This window comes from Manihot esculenta, chromosome 15, assembly GCF_001659605.2.
Source record: "Manihot esculenta cultivar AM560-2 chromosome 15, M.esculenta_v8, whole genome shotgun sequence".
NCBI classification, from domain to species: Eukaryota; Viridiplantae; Streptophyta; class Magnoliopsida; order Malpighiales; family Euphorbiaceae; genus Manihot; species Manihot esculenta.
The window spans coordinates 14,930,385-14,945,791 of NC_035175.2; the positions used below are offsets into that span (position 1 = coordinate 14,930,385).

Genomic DNA, 15,407 nt, shown 5'->3' on the forward strand with positions numbered 1-15,407 from the left:
AACATGGCATGCATGCGGAGGCACGTTCGGCCCCCGAACGTGGCCTGGCCAGCCACTATAAAAGGGTCCCTTAGCCAAAATGGGCGAGCTTTTCTCCCCATTTTCGGACAAGGTAAGCTCTCCGCCGTTCCTCACCAATCTTTGAGTTCTTCCTTCAGATATTTCAAGTTTTTCACAAGTTTTCATCTTGTTTTGAAGATTTTCAAGTTTTGAGCAAGTTTTGAGCAAGTTTTGAGCTAGGAGACCCAAGGAAGTTGAAAATCTCCCATCTCTAAGTTTTGGTCGCCCCTCTCTCGATCTTCAAGAGATAAGGGCCGATCTTGAACTCATTCCATGTTTTAAGTAAGTTTTATGAAGATCTATGGGGTAGAATGCATGTTTAGCTTATGGTTAGGTTTATGGGTTTAATATGTGTTTATGAACAATGTGGCTTGCAAATGCATGTTTGATGTGTTGTAGATGGGGTTTTAGATAGTTTGAAGCCCCTAGGAGCTTGTATGCTTGTGTATGTGTGTTGTAGAATATGTTTATGCATGTTTGGATGGTTTGAGAGGCGTATATGCATAGAAGAGCTGAGTTTCTACCACTAAGGGAGAAACCAGGTTCGGTAGCCGAAGGAACTTTCGGCCGCCGAACATGCTTGTGGAAGCAGCCTTCGGCTGCCGAAGCTTGCCCCGAAAGGAGACTTTCGTCTCTGTCTGGGAGTTTCGGCCGCCGAAAGTGCCGCCGAACATGCATGAGTTTCTCCTCTGTCTGGGAGTTTCGGCCGCCGAAGGTGCCGCCGAACCTGCCTGACTTTCGGCTCTGGAGGGACTTTCGGCCGCCGAACCTGCCGCTGAAAGTGCCCTGTCCAGCCCTCTTTTGCATGATTTTCTATGATTATTTCATGATGTTCTAGGGGGTTTTTTGAGGGATGTTTTTAGAGTTATGTTCTAGTTGTTTGGTCCCTCATTTGAGTCCACCTGTGTAGGTTCGGACCCGAGGAACCGAGGACCCCAGCAATGAGTTCAGCTGCTTCTGAGTCAGTAGAGCTTCAGCCAGAGGTGAGTGGAATAACCCTTATGCTTTTAAATAAATAAACCAGTTTTAGCATGATTCACGCATCATGAATGCCATGAGATATAATAGGGTGCTTGCATTAGAACTCACGAATATGTTGCATTGCATAATATGTTGATGATGCGGATGAATGTTGAATGATCCTTTAGTCCTCATATGCTATGTTATGATTATGTAAGAGAAAGACCAGTGAGGCCCATTCTACGCCCCTGGCACAGTTGGACCATGTAGAGGACTATTGGTGACAAATTCATCCTTGATGTGATTAGCTGTGATGTGATGCATTTCATGTTATCATATATTTTAAATGTTTTATTATTCTGCTCACTGGGCTCTTGTAGCTCACCCCTCTTCCTTAACCCCCAGGCTTGCAGGTACAAGGTAGACCAGGAGGTCAGCAAGAGTAATGAAGTCTTGTGTATGTAATAGCTAGAATGTGGACATGACAAATTGTATAATGATGTAGAGTTGTGAATAGTTATGTAATGTAATGACCTTGAGGATTAGAGATTGTGCTTGACCCTATATGTATGGTATCCCTTTTAATACATGATCTTAGATGTTTTGTAATGCTTATGTAAACCAACTCAACACATGTTATGCCACCCATTGGGGGGCATTGTTGAGGTCCCACAGAGGGGCCAATGTTTATGATTATGTTTATGTTTAGTGCATGCACAGGTTGAGTTGGTGTATGAGAGAATGAAGGAAAGAAAAGTTTTAATTTTTATGTATGTTGTTGATCATGTATGGGATTAATCAGGTTCACAGGATGCATGTTAGGCTTGCTACGGGTCCCGGCGGCCTTAAGCCGACCTGGATCCTAGCGCCGGTAGCGGTCCGATTTTCGGGTCGTTACATGGTCATTCCAATTCAAAGTACTACACACTCCAGCAACCAATGAAGAGGAGTATTTGTCCATTGAGGAAGGAGAATCGTAGATGACTTTAGTGTATAGATTCTTGATGGAGGATGAGTTGTCGATAGATGAATTATCAACCAAATAGGAATAAGAAGATCCTCTAAATATGCACTAATAAATGGTTGGTTGTACAAGAGGTCGTCAACACAACTGTGGTTGCGGTGCGTAATAGAGGACAATGGTCGGAGTATCTCAAAGATATCCACGAAGGAGATTGTGGAAGCCATAAAGGAGCTTGGACGATCACCCGGAAAGCATTCAAACAAGGATATTATTGGCCAACAATAATGTAGGATGCAAAGGAGCTCATCTAGAAGTACCGACGGTGTCAAGTGGAAGCATTCCTCGAACCCCTAGTGAAATGTAAGTAGCAATCGAAAGCTCTTGGCCCTTTTTCCAATGGGGGCTAGACATCCTTGGTCCATTCCCAAAAGTTATCGGGTCAAGAAAGTTTATGATCATGGAAGTTGACCATTTCAACAAGTGGACCGAGGCAGAGGCAGTCTAGTCCATCGCCATGCAACAAGCAATCTCTTTTATCAACAAAAACATATTCACCCGATTTGAAATCCCCAAGGTAGTTATCACTAATAATAGGACTCAGTTTGCGAGTTTGAAATTTAAAGACTTTTGTAGAAAATGAAAAATTGATCTAAGATTCAGATCAGCATACCATCCTCAAACCAACAACATGATTGAGGTTACAAACATGACAATTCTACAAGTTTTGAAGAAAAGGCTCGACAAAGCCAAAGACAACTGGCCTAAGGAGTTACCCCATATCTTTTGAGCATACAGAACAACTCCAAGAGTAGCCACAGGGAAAACTCCATTCTCACTGGTATATGGGGTCAAAACAATAATTACCGTGGAAGTCCAAGTAAGCAATTTTAGAACTCAGCACCGTAAGTCCTCAGAGGACCCCGAGGAGATGCAATTCAACCTTGACCGAGCATAGTTTTTACAAGAGCAAGCTACGATTAGAATGGTGGTCTACAAGAACAAAATGTCCTATATGTTCAACAGTATAGTTAAACCCCGAGTCTTTAATGTAGGAGATTTAGTTCTTAAAAGAACTGATGTAATAGGAGGTAATGTCGGGTCTGGTAAGTTGGGTGAAAACTGAAAAGAATCATTTAGGGTCTCAAAGGTTATTCACCCTGGGGCTTATAAGTTGGCCAAGTTAGATGGTCAGATCATTCCCATTCTTAGAATATCTGTAATTTATGCAAGTTTTATTAATATTATTAACGAGATATTTTTTATGTGTTGTGTGTTATTCAGTTATGAGGAACGGTGGTTTGCCAAATCTGAGAGTCGACGATTAAGCACTATTCAGGGATAAGCCACAAGGCAGATAACTGCCAGACTAATGACTGGGTGTTAATCCCGTTAAAGATTTATTCTAAGGCATTTTAGGCCCAAGCTACAAGGTGGGCAACTGCTAAGCACTTGATCGGGAGTTAGTACAGTTTATTAAATTTCTAAGGCATTTTATATTAAGGTCACAAGGCGGGTCGCCGGGCACTTGACCGGGTGTTAGTCCCGTTAATAAAATTATCCAAGTTATTTAAGTTTTATTTGGCAATTGATTTGTGAAAATAACTAGATGAGAGTTCTAGTTATGGTTATTTTTGATCGAGTACCGATCCTAAAAAACTTGGCAAAAATAAAGAAAATATTTCATTCATAAAAGGAAAAGTTACATGGGAGGGACATCCTCAGGCTCTTCCTCCCGAGTCTGTATTACATTGGTATTTTCCATATCTATTACAGCATCTATGAAGACCCGGTTGGTTGGATTGTCCTCAGCTTGCTCCTCCCCCTCCCCCTCTTCATCTTCACCCTCCCCCTCTTCATCTTCACCCTCCCCCTCTTCATCTTCATCCTCTTCATTTGGGAAGATGTCGTCAATCCAGGAGAAGTCCTCCGCAGGAAATCGCCTAGTGAGCTCCTTCTTTAAGGAGCCTTGAACCTGGACAAATATCTCTGTTCCCCGGGCCACCATCTCTTGAGGCTCAGCCTCCAGTTCAGCCACCCTGTTTATGGCGGCTCAGTTCTCCTGAACTTGAGACTTTTAGCTCCTAAACTTATTGCTGAAGGATAGTCGCTTTATCCTCGACGGTTTTGACCTAATTTTCAAGGGCGAGTTTTGCACCATTGGCTTCATCTAGGTTTGTCTAGAGCTTATCTACAGACTCCAGGATCTCTTTTATAGTGCTCTCCATCTCTATAATCTGAGCCATCAGCCTCGAGCACTCCTCTTGAAGGAAATTTTTATCCGTCTCCTGTGCCACGAACTCTATCTTCAGAGCCTTTTCCTGCTCCTTGGCTATGTACACGCATAGGGCACTCTACATGGTAGAGTGGATGATATTAGCTTAGAGATCATCTGTCTCGATCGCATTCAGGCGATGATGACCTCTAGGCCTCAGGGCGTTCTTAGCTATAAAGACTGATAGAAGTGAGGTCGTTCGGGTCAGTGTAAGTGCTAGATATTGGATGCCCAAAGTCATGTGGCTCCAATTCCAGCCTCTTCTTGCGATGGCTCAGTTTGGACGAGGGCTAGTGAAGGAGTGTCTCTTGAGGAAGACTCAAGTTGAGTGGTGGCTAGTTCTTCAGTTGTAGGTGGAGGAGGAGGAAGAGGAAGCATAATGATCTTCTCTGCTCAGCGAGCCCGTTTAGGAGGTGGGCCGGATGTTCCAATAGCAACTTTGCTTTTGTGAGCAACACGTGCCATTTCAGCGAACTTGTCCATCCCTTTACCAGCCATATCTGCGCATATCAAAAAAGTAAGTAAGGTAGTTTAAAGGACAACAAAATTTGGAAGGAAAAAATACCCTACTCTGCAGTGTAGGGAGTGCTTTTCGGAGGGACCTGAGCCTATTTCACCTGATACTGACTTTGCCAGGACAAAAATAGTATTCCTCACTATCACGTTGATGTCTACCCTCTAAGTCGAGGCCATCCTCTGAAGGAAGTCCAAAGCCTCTTCCTCGTCCCTTTGTGGTGGACCCTATCCTTTTTGAGTTCTAAATAGATATTCCTCTTGGTTCGCAGTTGTCCAAAACCCTCGGATACCCTGTGGCGAAGTATGAAAAACTTATTTTTTTTAGCGCTTCAAAGAGGAAGGTATCTGATCAAAAAGAGTATGGCATTTTTTTTCGCTGAAGAACCAGAACTCTTCGTTCTTTCATGTACCTAGTTGGTACAGTTGAGAGAAGAGCGCAACACTCAGCTTGATATTGTTGTTGAAACAGAGAGCGCAGAAAGGCACCAAAATCCTCCAATTGTTTGGATGCAGTTGGGTGACTGCAAGCTTGTGGAACCGAAGGATTTCGATGAAGAACGGGTCCATTGGGAACCGAAGATGCACCTTCAGCTGTTCTTCGTATATCATGATGGTATCTTCAGTAAGAATCTGAACGTCATCATGAACGTTCGGGTGTGGAGCATAAACCCGGAAAATCTCTCAAGAGATCTGGTAGTTGTCATATAATCTGTCTACATCCCTCTTAGTCAACATTGACAGGATGTGTTCACTACGAGGTTGTCATTATCATGGACCGCCCTTAGTAGAATGATAGGAGCAAGAGCGCAGATGGAGCCACCAGAAGAAGAGCTCGAGGTGGAACCTCCACCAGAAGAAGACGTCGAAGAAGAAGAAGAAGTCCTATTCATCTTGTGAAAAAGCAACGGGAAGTGGGAGTTACCTTTTAGAAGCAAAAGAATAAAAAACGACTGTGTGGTTGAGTCTCTTGTAAGCAGAAGAAAGCGATTGTGAGCAAAAGTGGTAATCGCAGGAGAAAGGGAGATTTTATATTGTGATTTCGACAACAAGTTTAAATGCGGCTTGAGAAGCAAGACAATCATCATTTATGTCCAGAAACAGGCGAAGAGACGTGGGTATGGAGAGCCAATTCGGGCATGCCATATGTCCAAGATCGTGAAGACAACTGTAATCTTCGAATCTGAAGAGTCGAAGACCAGTGGGGGATCTCTTATATGACATAATAATAGCCTAAAGTATGCCATGAGTAGTGACTAGGCCACATGATAAGGCCCTAATAATCTATGACACGCGATCACAGAAGTCTCACTCATAAAAAAGAAGATATAGATGTTGTAACACTTAGTGCTCAAAGCAACAAGACTCCCCCTTTCCTAAGCCAATCAAGTCCACCATGGTACAAAGTTACTGTTAGAGGATATAATTTAGCAAATTTCCATTACGCCTATAATATCAAGATCCCTTATCCAATAACCAATAACAATCAAATTTTCAGGAGATTCGATAACTAACTTTATTTTTTACAATATAAAAATAAAGTATAAATAGAGTTCAAAATATATATTCTTAAATATTCATTCTAACCTCAATATATCTGTTAGACTCACCCTTTCTACCAATTAGTATTAGAGTGACTATTCATAAATGCCAACCACCTAACTCTTTCTCTTTTACACTTTTTCTTTTTTGCAAATTAATCGGTCCGACAGATCAGCTCATTTTCCATCACATCACTATTATATATAGATTAATTTATTATTTTATGGAGTTGTAAAAGGTAAATAGCTTAGCTTAATTTTAACAATATAAAAATTAATTTATAAATTTAACATAAAATGAATAGAAATAGTCAAATTTTTTTATTATAATTAATATTTTAAATTTTATATAATTTAATTTATTTATTGAAATTAATATTAATTATAGCTAAAAACTTAATTAGAATATAAATTTTATTATATGTGCATTCCGGCAAATATAAAAAAATTAACATTAGTCTATAATTAAAAAAATATTGTTTGTATCGTATATATTAATAAAATTTATATTTTAAAATAAAATTTTAATTATTATTAAAATAATTTAGATAAAATTAAAAGTATTAAATATAATGGATAAAAATTGAATGATATACCAATTTTGCCTAAAAAAATATCGCGAATTTATAGAATATTTTGGAAAATAGAATGGTGGGTTGGTGGCTATCATGAGGATTCCACAAATGGAATCGGGATTGAATTTGGGTCATCTCAAAACCCAGAAAGTGATAGAAAACTTTCCCAAATTCGTTTTTCATGGGGTTGCTGCCACGTGGCAAATTGGAATGTGATTCTCATTCTATTGGTTCAATGTGATCGTATTGCATGGTCCACGTTGGGCGCCAATTTCTAACGCATGTTATTTGGAAAAAGAAAAAGAATTCCAAATTTTCTTTATTGAAAAAAAAAAATTGGCTCTAGGTTTTAGCGGTCACAAACCAATTTTCCATTTAAAAAAAAAAAAAAAAAACTAATTTTACATCAAACTGGGATAAGTAAAGCATAGTCCCTCTAAATAAACAATTTTTTTCCTGAGATATTTAAAGCTTGATTCAATAAAAATTTGACTTAATTTATTTAATTTTTAAATAAATCAAACTTTTTTAACTCACTTGACAAATTTAAATTTAAAAATATTCAATTTATTAAATTCTTTCATGTTGATTGAACTGAATCTCTTGTTGTAGATATTATTCTGTCTAATATAAAAAACATAAAATAAAATAAATTATGTTTTTCAAAAAAATATTTTGCAAAAAAGACAGATTTATTTTCTATTATTTAGGCTACATTTATTTAATAAAAAATATTTTTTATATTTTTTAATATTTAGAAAATTTAAAAATTTTAATTAATAAAAAATATTTTTTTAATAAAAAAATAAATTTTCTTTTCAAAATAAGTCATGTGTCACATTTTAAGATTTTTATTATGCTCTCCATATATAAATTTTATAATATATTTTATTTTTTAAATTAAAATTAAATAATAAAAAATAAATTATCTAATTAAAAAATATTTTTATGAAAATATAAAATATATATATTTTTAAAACAAATTATTTTTCACAAATAAACGGATCTTAACAAAAGAGAATTGATAAAATTCAATGGTATTAATAAGATTCTAAAAAAAACTCTTTTAAAAAAAATAATTTTTCAAAAATGCAACTAAATTTTCTTATAATTAACTTTTATGAGTACTCCAAACATTAAAAATTGCAAAAAAATATTTTTCTCAAAAGTATTTTCCGAAAATAAACATTGCCACTTATATATATATATCTGTTCAAACTAAAACTATTTGTAGATAGGAAAACATTTCTTTTATGATCTGCAATTTGAATATTTTCCCAATGATAACACATTATATCAATCCCATTACATTTGGTGAGCAAGTCATGGAACAGCAATGAACAAGTGTTTCAAATAACTGGCAAGAACAAGACATGGCCTGCTAGCTGTTCCCCTTGAGTTGTGCAGGCTTTGATCAAGGTTATGAACATAATTTCTAATCCCTGCAATAAGTCTATGCATGAGACTGAAAAAAGAGCATAATTTCTAGTCCAGCACAGCAACACTCCCAGATCAGAAACATTTTACTTGTTATGCAGGATGTACAGTGGAACCCCATAACATCATTGAGCTAGATTAAAGTCCCTAGATATGGTTTGTAAAGCTTCTGTTCGATCGCGCCATCAAAATGGTTGCTAAAGTCGGTCAATTAGCCCACCTCTGATGGTTGATTTGGGAGCTCAGTTTCCTGAGAGCAAGAGGCAAAATTCAGGTGAAAGATGTCAATATGAGTTCTGGATTCAAACCTTTTCCATCACCGACCTCTGGATTCAAACCTTTACTAGCTATATATAAAGTATTATCACAGATGAATGAGCAAGCTTATATATATATATATATATATAGAGTGAGAGAGAGAGACCTCCTGAGGAAGTGGAGCTTGAGAAGCAAAGTTAAGCTGGCAGCTTTCCATGTTAGCAAGTAACTGGACTACAGTTCTCAAATGAGGTACACTGCATAAATTGCAACTTAATAAAAACAAAGCAGATAAAAAAGTGTAGGGGTTATGGGATTACTGAAGTTGATCACACTGGATGGATGCAATGTTTTCTTTTTCTTTTTGCATTTCAAGGAAAAGAAAACTATAATGTAATCTGTACATTTAAGATTGCATCATTTCCAAAAGCTGTTATAATGACATTAGTTAAAATTAAAAATATCCTGAGAGTAGCTATATTGTTATCATGCATATAACAAACTCAATGAAGCCTCGTATCCAAATTGGTTAGAATTGGCAGTTGTACTCTTCCTTCACTTGTCTTTGTTCGTATAGTTTGCTTCATGGCATCACACAATTCAATTAATTTTTCAATCACGTCTTCATTTCCACATATATAACATTTTATCTTCCGTTCTTATTTAATAAATTTGTCCACTATTACTCACAAAAGCTCAATGAAATGATTCATGCAGGCCTAAGAAGGCATTAAGGCTTTTTTGAGTTTTTTCCATCATCATTTGGAGAAATTATCAAATCAATTTGATCTACACCGTGGCTATAAACCAAACCACATCAGCAAAATTCACATGTAGCCATGGCTAAATCAAATATACAACCATGGTCAAGTATAAATCATCTTGTGATCACTGGTGTATTGGGAAGAGGTGTGACAGCTGTTTATTTCAAGAATCAACAGATTGTCTTCTGGTTCTTATGAATTTTATTTCCCTCATGCTGAGGTAAATCACTAAGATTTGTTTAGGTGAATTTAGTTTATCATGAATCATAGACACAAATTCATATTTGAATACTACCCTCTATGTCAATGACCCATAAAGAATGATCTTTTATACTCTATTATTAAATCTTAATTTTAGGTATAAAAACGTTAAGAATTAAGTTTTGATGACAATTTATAGTTTACTGTCATTAAGATTTTTCTTTCCAATGAAACATTATGTATTACTATTGGATTAGTCTACCACTGATCCTGTAAAGAAAACTTACCTATTAAATGTAAGAAGTACATAAATCTATGAAATCTCAATTAATGAATAAAATATTAGCTATTTAAAGCAATGTATATAATCAACACATGCAGATTCAGTAAGAAATTAACAGATATACAAGTCAACCTTTCCAATCCATTTTCCATATGTGCATCTAAGGATGAAATCACCCGAGGCATCTGCTCTAAAACCTGCAAAACAAGAAGCAGAACAAGAAAAGGAATAAAAATAAAATATTTAGAGTCTCAAAATGGTATTCCCTACACAAGTTAGTCTTTGTAGACAGAAAAGAGTTACATACTTGCCCAGTGTTTTTCACTACAGAGGCTTTTGCTAGGAGGTTCTTTGGAAGCTTCATTAGCTGGGCCTGCAGAAGACAAAATGATACATGTTATGCATCATGATTCAGGACCCAGAGTGATGCATATATCATGTTAGGAAATTTAACATATAGACCACAATCCATTTTCTTGCATAACCTATGCCCCAAACCTTGTATCACTAGTCTACCTTATGATCACATTGTAAAAATGAACCATTTATTAATTCACGCTCCAAGTGTGCCTGGTAGTAAAAAATAATTAATTATACATACAAGTGATGGCACAACAGAAGTTGTTCCCACAACTTCACTTTTTCATGCATGGGGAATGGCCTTAAGCTCCACTAGTGACCTATGTCCATAACTTCCAAAGGGTAGTTACTAGTTACTCATGCCTGCTAGAGGTAGCTGCTTGCAATTATATCCTCTTTTTATTTATTTATTTTATTAAATAACATAATGTGGTCTGGCCTGTCCATGTTGACCCCATCACGGGTAAACTAGCAATTTCCTATACATCAAATTAGGCCAATTGACCCAAAAGGGCCAAATGTTTGCGCGTATTAGCATTTTAATTCAATTTTTTTAATTTTAGTTTAATTCGCCCAACCTTTGCATTTTGGTGCAATTTTAGCCGATCTACAAATTTCTAAATTTGTTAGTCTAGCTGGCATGCCACGTGTATTATTATTATTATTTTTAATTAGCCAATTGACTAAAAAAGGCCCAATGTTTGTGTCATTTTGCATTTTAATCCAAACATTTAAATTTTAGATAAATTAGCTCAACGTTTGTGTTTGAGTGTAATGTTGGCCAATTTTCAAAATCAAAATTAAAGATAAGCAATCTAATTATTAAATATGAATTGTTAAATATGTAGTTTACATCTTCAACAATAATGAATTTTGTTTTACGGTAATAATTATGAATATTTTATAGCAGACATGTTACTTAATCCAAAATAGCAACGTATACAAAATAATTAAAAATAATATATTTATTATAGAATCTTCATAATTATTAATGTAAAATACAATCTATCTACTATTGATGCCGTAAATTGCATATTTAATAGTTAGATTATTATTGTCTTTAGAATTAAATATATAATTTAACTATAGTTAAGTATGAGTTAATAATATTTTTATATATGGAATTAGTTTAGGTTTAAAAAATAATAAAATATTACATTTAGCATTCTATCTGAACTCTTATATTTTGATTTTTGAAAATTGACTAAAATTACTCCCAAATGCAAATTTTGGGTCAAGTCATCTAAAATTTAAATGTTTGAATTAAAACACAAAATAATATAAACGTTTAACCTTTTTCAGATATTTGGTCAATAGTTTAATACATATAGCATGTCAACTATATTATCAAATTGATACATAGACTATTAAATTTAGTAATTTGCAGATCGACTAAAATTGCACCAAAACGAAAAGGTTGAACCAATTAAACCAAAACTAAAAGAAATGTAAATACATGCAAATGTTACGCCTTTTTGGATCAATTGGCCTATCAAATTATAACCTACTGTTTGTCAATTGTACAGGAATATATACACACCAAGTAACAATATATCACTCATATATGCTGGAAGGAAGAGTGTAGGCTGCATATTTCATGCAATTACAAAGTCAAACTAACAGAGAGCATGGAAAAAAAATAGTAAATCCAACTTCTCTAAAATTGATATTCATAACCCTCAAAACCCTTGGTTTTCCTTTTTTTTTTTTTTTTTTTTTTGCTTCTCCTGAAAAAGTTGGATTATTTAAAAGAAAAAAAAAAAAAAAAAAAGAAAGTTAAAATCCATACAGAAACAGTTTAAAATGCTTCATGCCTGATGTGCAGAGACACTAGGCATGACTTAAGCATAACCAAGATTCTTGCAACTCTATTGAAAGCAAACCCAAAATCCATCAAGTAAAAGGGCAGATGAAAAAACCATTGATGCAGTGACAGACTCTAGGCACTCCTTTCCTTTCCCTAAACTTTCTATCCTAGTTGTCAGAAAAATTTGCTATGGATCTCTGGTACAGTCAGGAGACTGTAACAGCTACTTTCAAATGTGGACTTCAATATCATTTGAGGTCAATCAATTACGCTACTTTCAGTAGAATGCTGATTAATTGAACCTCCAAAGAAGCTACAATTAACTAAAGAAATGAGAACGATGAAGCACTCTATCTCACACCAAGTAGGATTCCAAAATCAAGTTAAGGTTATAACATCTGAACTCAAGCATGTATTCTTAAACAAGTCTTTCAGCAGCAAGCAAAAGCAGGACGAGGGAAAAGAAAGTAAACCACAAACCTTAGGACGTTCAAACATTCCTCAATGTAGTTTCCAAAGGTTCTACAGCATGCTAAATTTGAAATCCACATTTTTTTAGTTCATTTCAGTCATTCTACAAAATTACTTTCGTTTAACAGTTGTTTTATGGTGTTATTTTAGGTTATACTGTTTTGTGATTACGACTATGGTAAAAGACATGGAAAACACTGAAATGCTGATACAATTTTAAATAGCTTTAATGAATTTGAAAGGGGACAATTTATCTAATTAGGATAATTGCATAATTTAACAAAAACCATAAGCCACCTCATATTAGAATGGTAAGAAAATGAAAATCCAGGAAAAGAAAAATACAAGGAGAAGAAAAGAACAAAATATATGCAAGGCTGTGGTAATTACTATAATGTCAATCAATCACAACTATTTTCTTTTCTTCCATTAACAGCTTTCTGCACATGTTTAGAAGGACAGGTCTTAGTGGGTTCCAAAATCACTCCCTTCCAAAATTTTCCTCCAACTAAATTGATGGAACTTTTCTTCCCTTCCCACCTTTTTCTCCATAACATGCAGTGCCCCAAAGCAATACCTGGCTTACCAGTATCATCTAGAGAGGGAAAAAAAGGAGTTCACTCTTATCTGTATCAGTAGAACCTCTCTAATATTCCTTTGAATTGCAACTGTTAACAAGGAACAAATTGGAATATTGAGCAACAAGATTCATCCCTAAAAACATCTTAATCCTCATAATTCCTAAACCCCTTTAATGAGAAATTGAGAAATCGCAAATAAGAAACTAAAAACAACAGTTTGCCGATGTTCATAATTTACTATCAGTATCACTAAATTTCACAAACACTCCAGAGAATCAAAACCCATGATCTGTAAAACAAACTGAAATCGACAACATAAAACAATCTTCAACAACAGAAATCTAGCAACCTCAAGATATGAGTGCAAGTATATGCAAATAGAGAGAAAAAAAGAGAGAAAGAGGACCTGAGAAGCAGAGGATTGTTGCATAAGGTGGAGGAGATTGGAGGTGGATTGTACGGCCTGAGAAATCTGTTCAGCGACCATTGCTTTAGCAATGTCTTCTCTGGTGCTGCTGCTCCTTGAGGTCCCCTTGGTACTTCCACTTCCACCCGATGTTGTTGAGGTCGCCATTTTTCTCTCCATTTGCTTTTCCAGAGATATGCGTAGCCGAGAGAAGGAAGACCATATCAAACGAGGCGTTTTGAGCTTTCTTTTTCGTATCAAAACGGCAACTTATTTTTTTAGTCCGTAAATTTTAATATAATTAAGAGACAAGGCGCACTAGCCAATAAAGTAAAGTTCTATTATTAGCTCAGTTAATATTTAATTATAATTCATATTAATTTAATTTATAATTATTTTTTATTATTATCTAAAGAAACTAAAAAATCGAATATAATAAGCAGTCATATTAAATAAACGTCCAATCATAAAGAGAAACTAAATTACTTTCAAGTTAATATATAAACAAGAGATGGATTTAAACCCAAATACACAGCAGAGTTTTGAACTATACCCACCGGATCAGAGTTTCAAGGCTGAGCAAAAGGAGCAGCTCGGTTGAGGAGAGTGAGGACGCGGCTGGGTATGGGAAAACGTGATGAAAGGTCGTCTATGCTTCACGAGGTCTGCCGGAGGGCCTTCGATTTTGCTGGTGTTTGATGTCTTCTGAGATAGCTGGTAGCCACCAACTATTAAGGCACCAAATCGAGGGAAATGACTACCTAGGGACGCAATAGAGAGATTAATGCTTTGTTTGGTTGGAGGGAAATAGAAAGAAGATAAAAGAAAAGAAATTTCTCAAATTTCTCATGTTTTGACATGAATTAAGGAAGAGAAAAAAAAGAGAAAAAAAAAAAAAAAAAAGGAAAAGAGGGAAAATTATATTTCCAATTTGTTACAAATACCTCAATAAATTTTTCTCCAATTTGGTGGAAAGGGAGGGAAATAAAACACCAACATATTTCTTTTTTTTTTAAAGAAATTTGATTTTTACTTTAAACTACTTATTTATCTAAATAATATGGAGTAAATCAAAATTATTATTTTTTTTCTTTTCTCTTCATTTGCTCATTTTAATTTCTCTTCAATCCTATTGCACAATTAAGAATTCAAACATAGGTTAAAATAAAATTAAGTGAACTGGAGAAAGCTGTTGACGAGTCTCGATCGAAAGGAGGAGATGGAATGATTATGGAAAACGCAAAAGAGGAAGACCGCTGGGCTGAGATCAATGGAGGTGATGTATGCAAAAATAAGGTCACGGTGATAAAGGAGAAAACAGAGGAGAAGAAAGATGGTGATGTGTTGTGTTTTAGTTATTAATATTTTGTTTAGATAAAAGGAAATAGAGAGAAAAGAAAAGAAAAAGAAATTTCTTCACAAATTTCTCTTCGTTTGGATATAAATTAAGGAGGAAGAATGAAAAGAGGGGTGAGGAAAAAAAGAGGTTGCATTTTTCAATTGATTACAAATGTCCCAAAATATGTTTTCTAAATAGGGTTTACAATGGTTGGGTCAGTTTAGGAGAAGGGGAATGTGCTCTCTCACGAGGCCTAACGGCCTTTCAGCTACACTATCACATATCTCTGTCATATAGATTAGTACGTACGAAACGTCAGACGCTCTCTCCTCATCAAACGGCCATTTAATTTCTCCGGCGGACGTACAGATAGAATTTCGAAATGACTGGACCTGCTGTCTTTTCTCCTGTCACGTTCCAGGGCCGAGCTTGGTGTGAAAGGACTGAGGTCCATGGGAGGCCCAACCTCCTTGATCTAGGCCGGCTCGTTGAAGAGAACCCATGATCTTTGGATCAGAGTCGCTATCATGAATTAGGACTTATATCAGAGTGGTGAAGTCCAACGTTCATCAAGTAGAAAAAGAGAGAAAATAGACATAAAACACTTGAATATTA

General features: G+C 35.7%; 1 protein-coding gene across 2 annotated transcripts; it reads right to left on the reverse strand.

Moving 5' to 3' along the window:
- Window positions 1–8,112: 8,112 nt before the first annotated feature.
- LOC110600926 (tobamovirus multiplication protein 2B) lies at window positions 8,113–14,268 on the reverse strand. Of its 2 annotated transcripts, none has more exons than XM_021737859.2 (6): window positions 14,011–14,268; window positions 13,454–13,636; window positions 10,136–10,201; window positions 9,961–10,025; window positions 8,747–8,837; window positions 8,113–8,572 (listed from the first exon to the last, which is right to left on the reverse strand). In XM_021737859.2, the coding sequence occupies exons 2-6, from the start codon at window positions 13,631–13,633 to the stop codon at window positions 8,534–8,536; spliced, it is 441 nt and encodes a 146-aa protein (XP_021593551.1). In that variant the 5' UTR covers window positions 13,634–13,636; window positions 14,011–14,268; the 3' UTR covers window positions 8,113–8,533. The 2 variants fall into 2 exon arrangements, with proteins under 2 accessions (XP_021593551.1, XP_043807517.1); XM_043951582.1 differs by having other exon boundaries at window positions 13,454–13,700; window positions 14,011–14,265.
- Window positions 14,269–15,407: the final 1,139 nt, after the last annotated feature.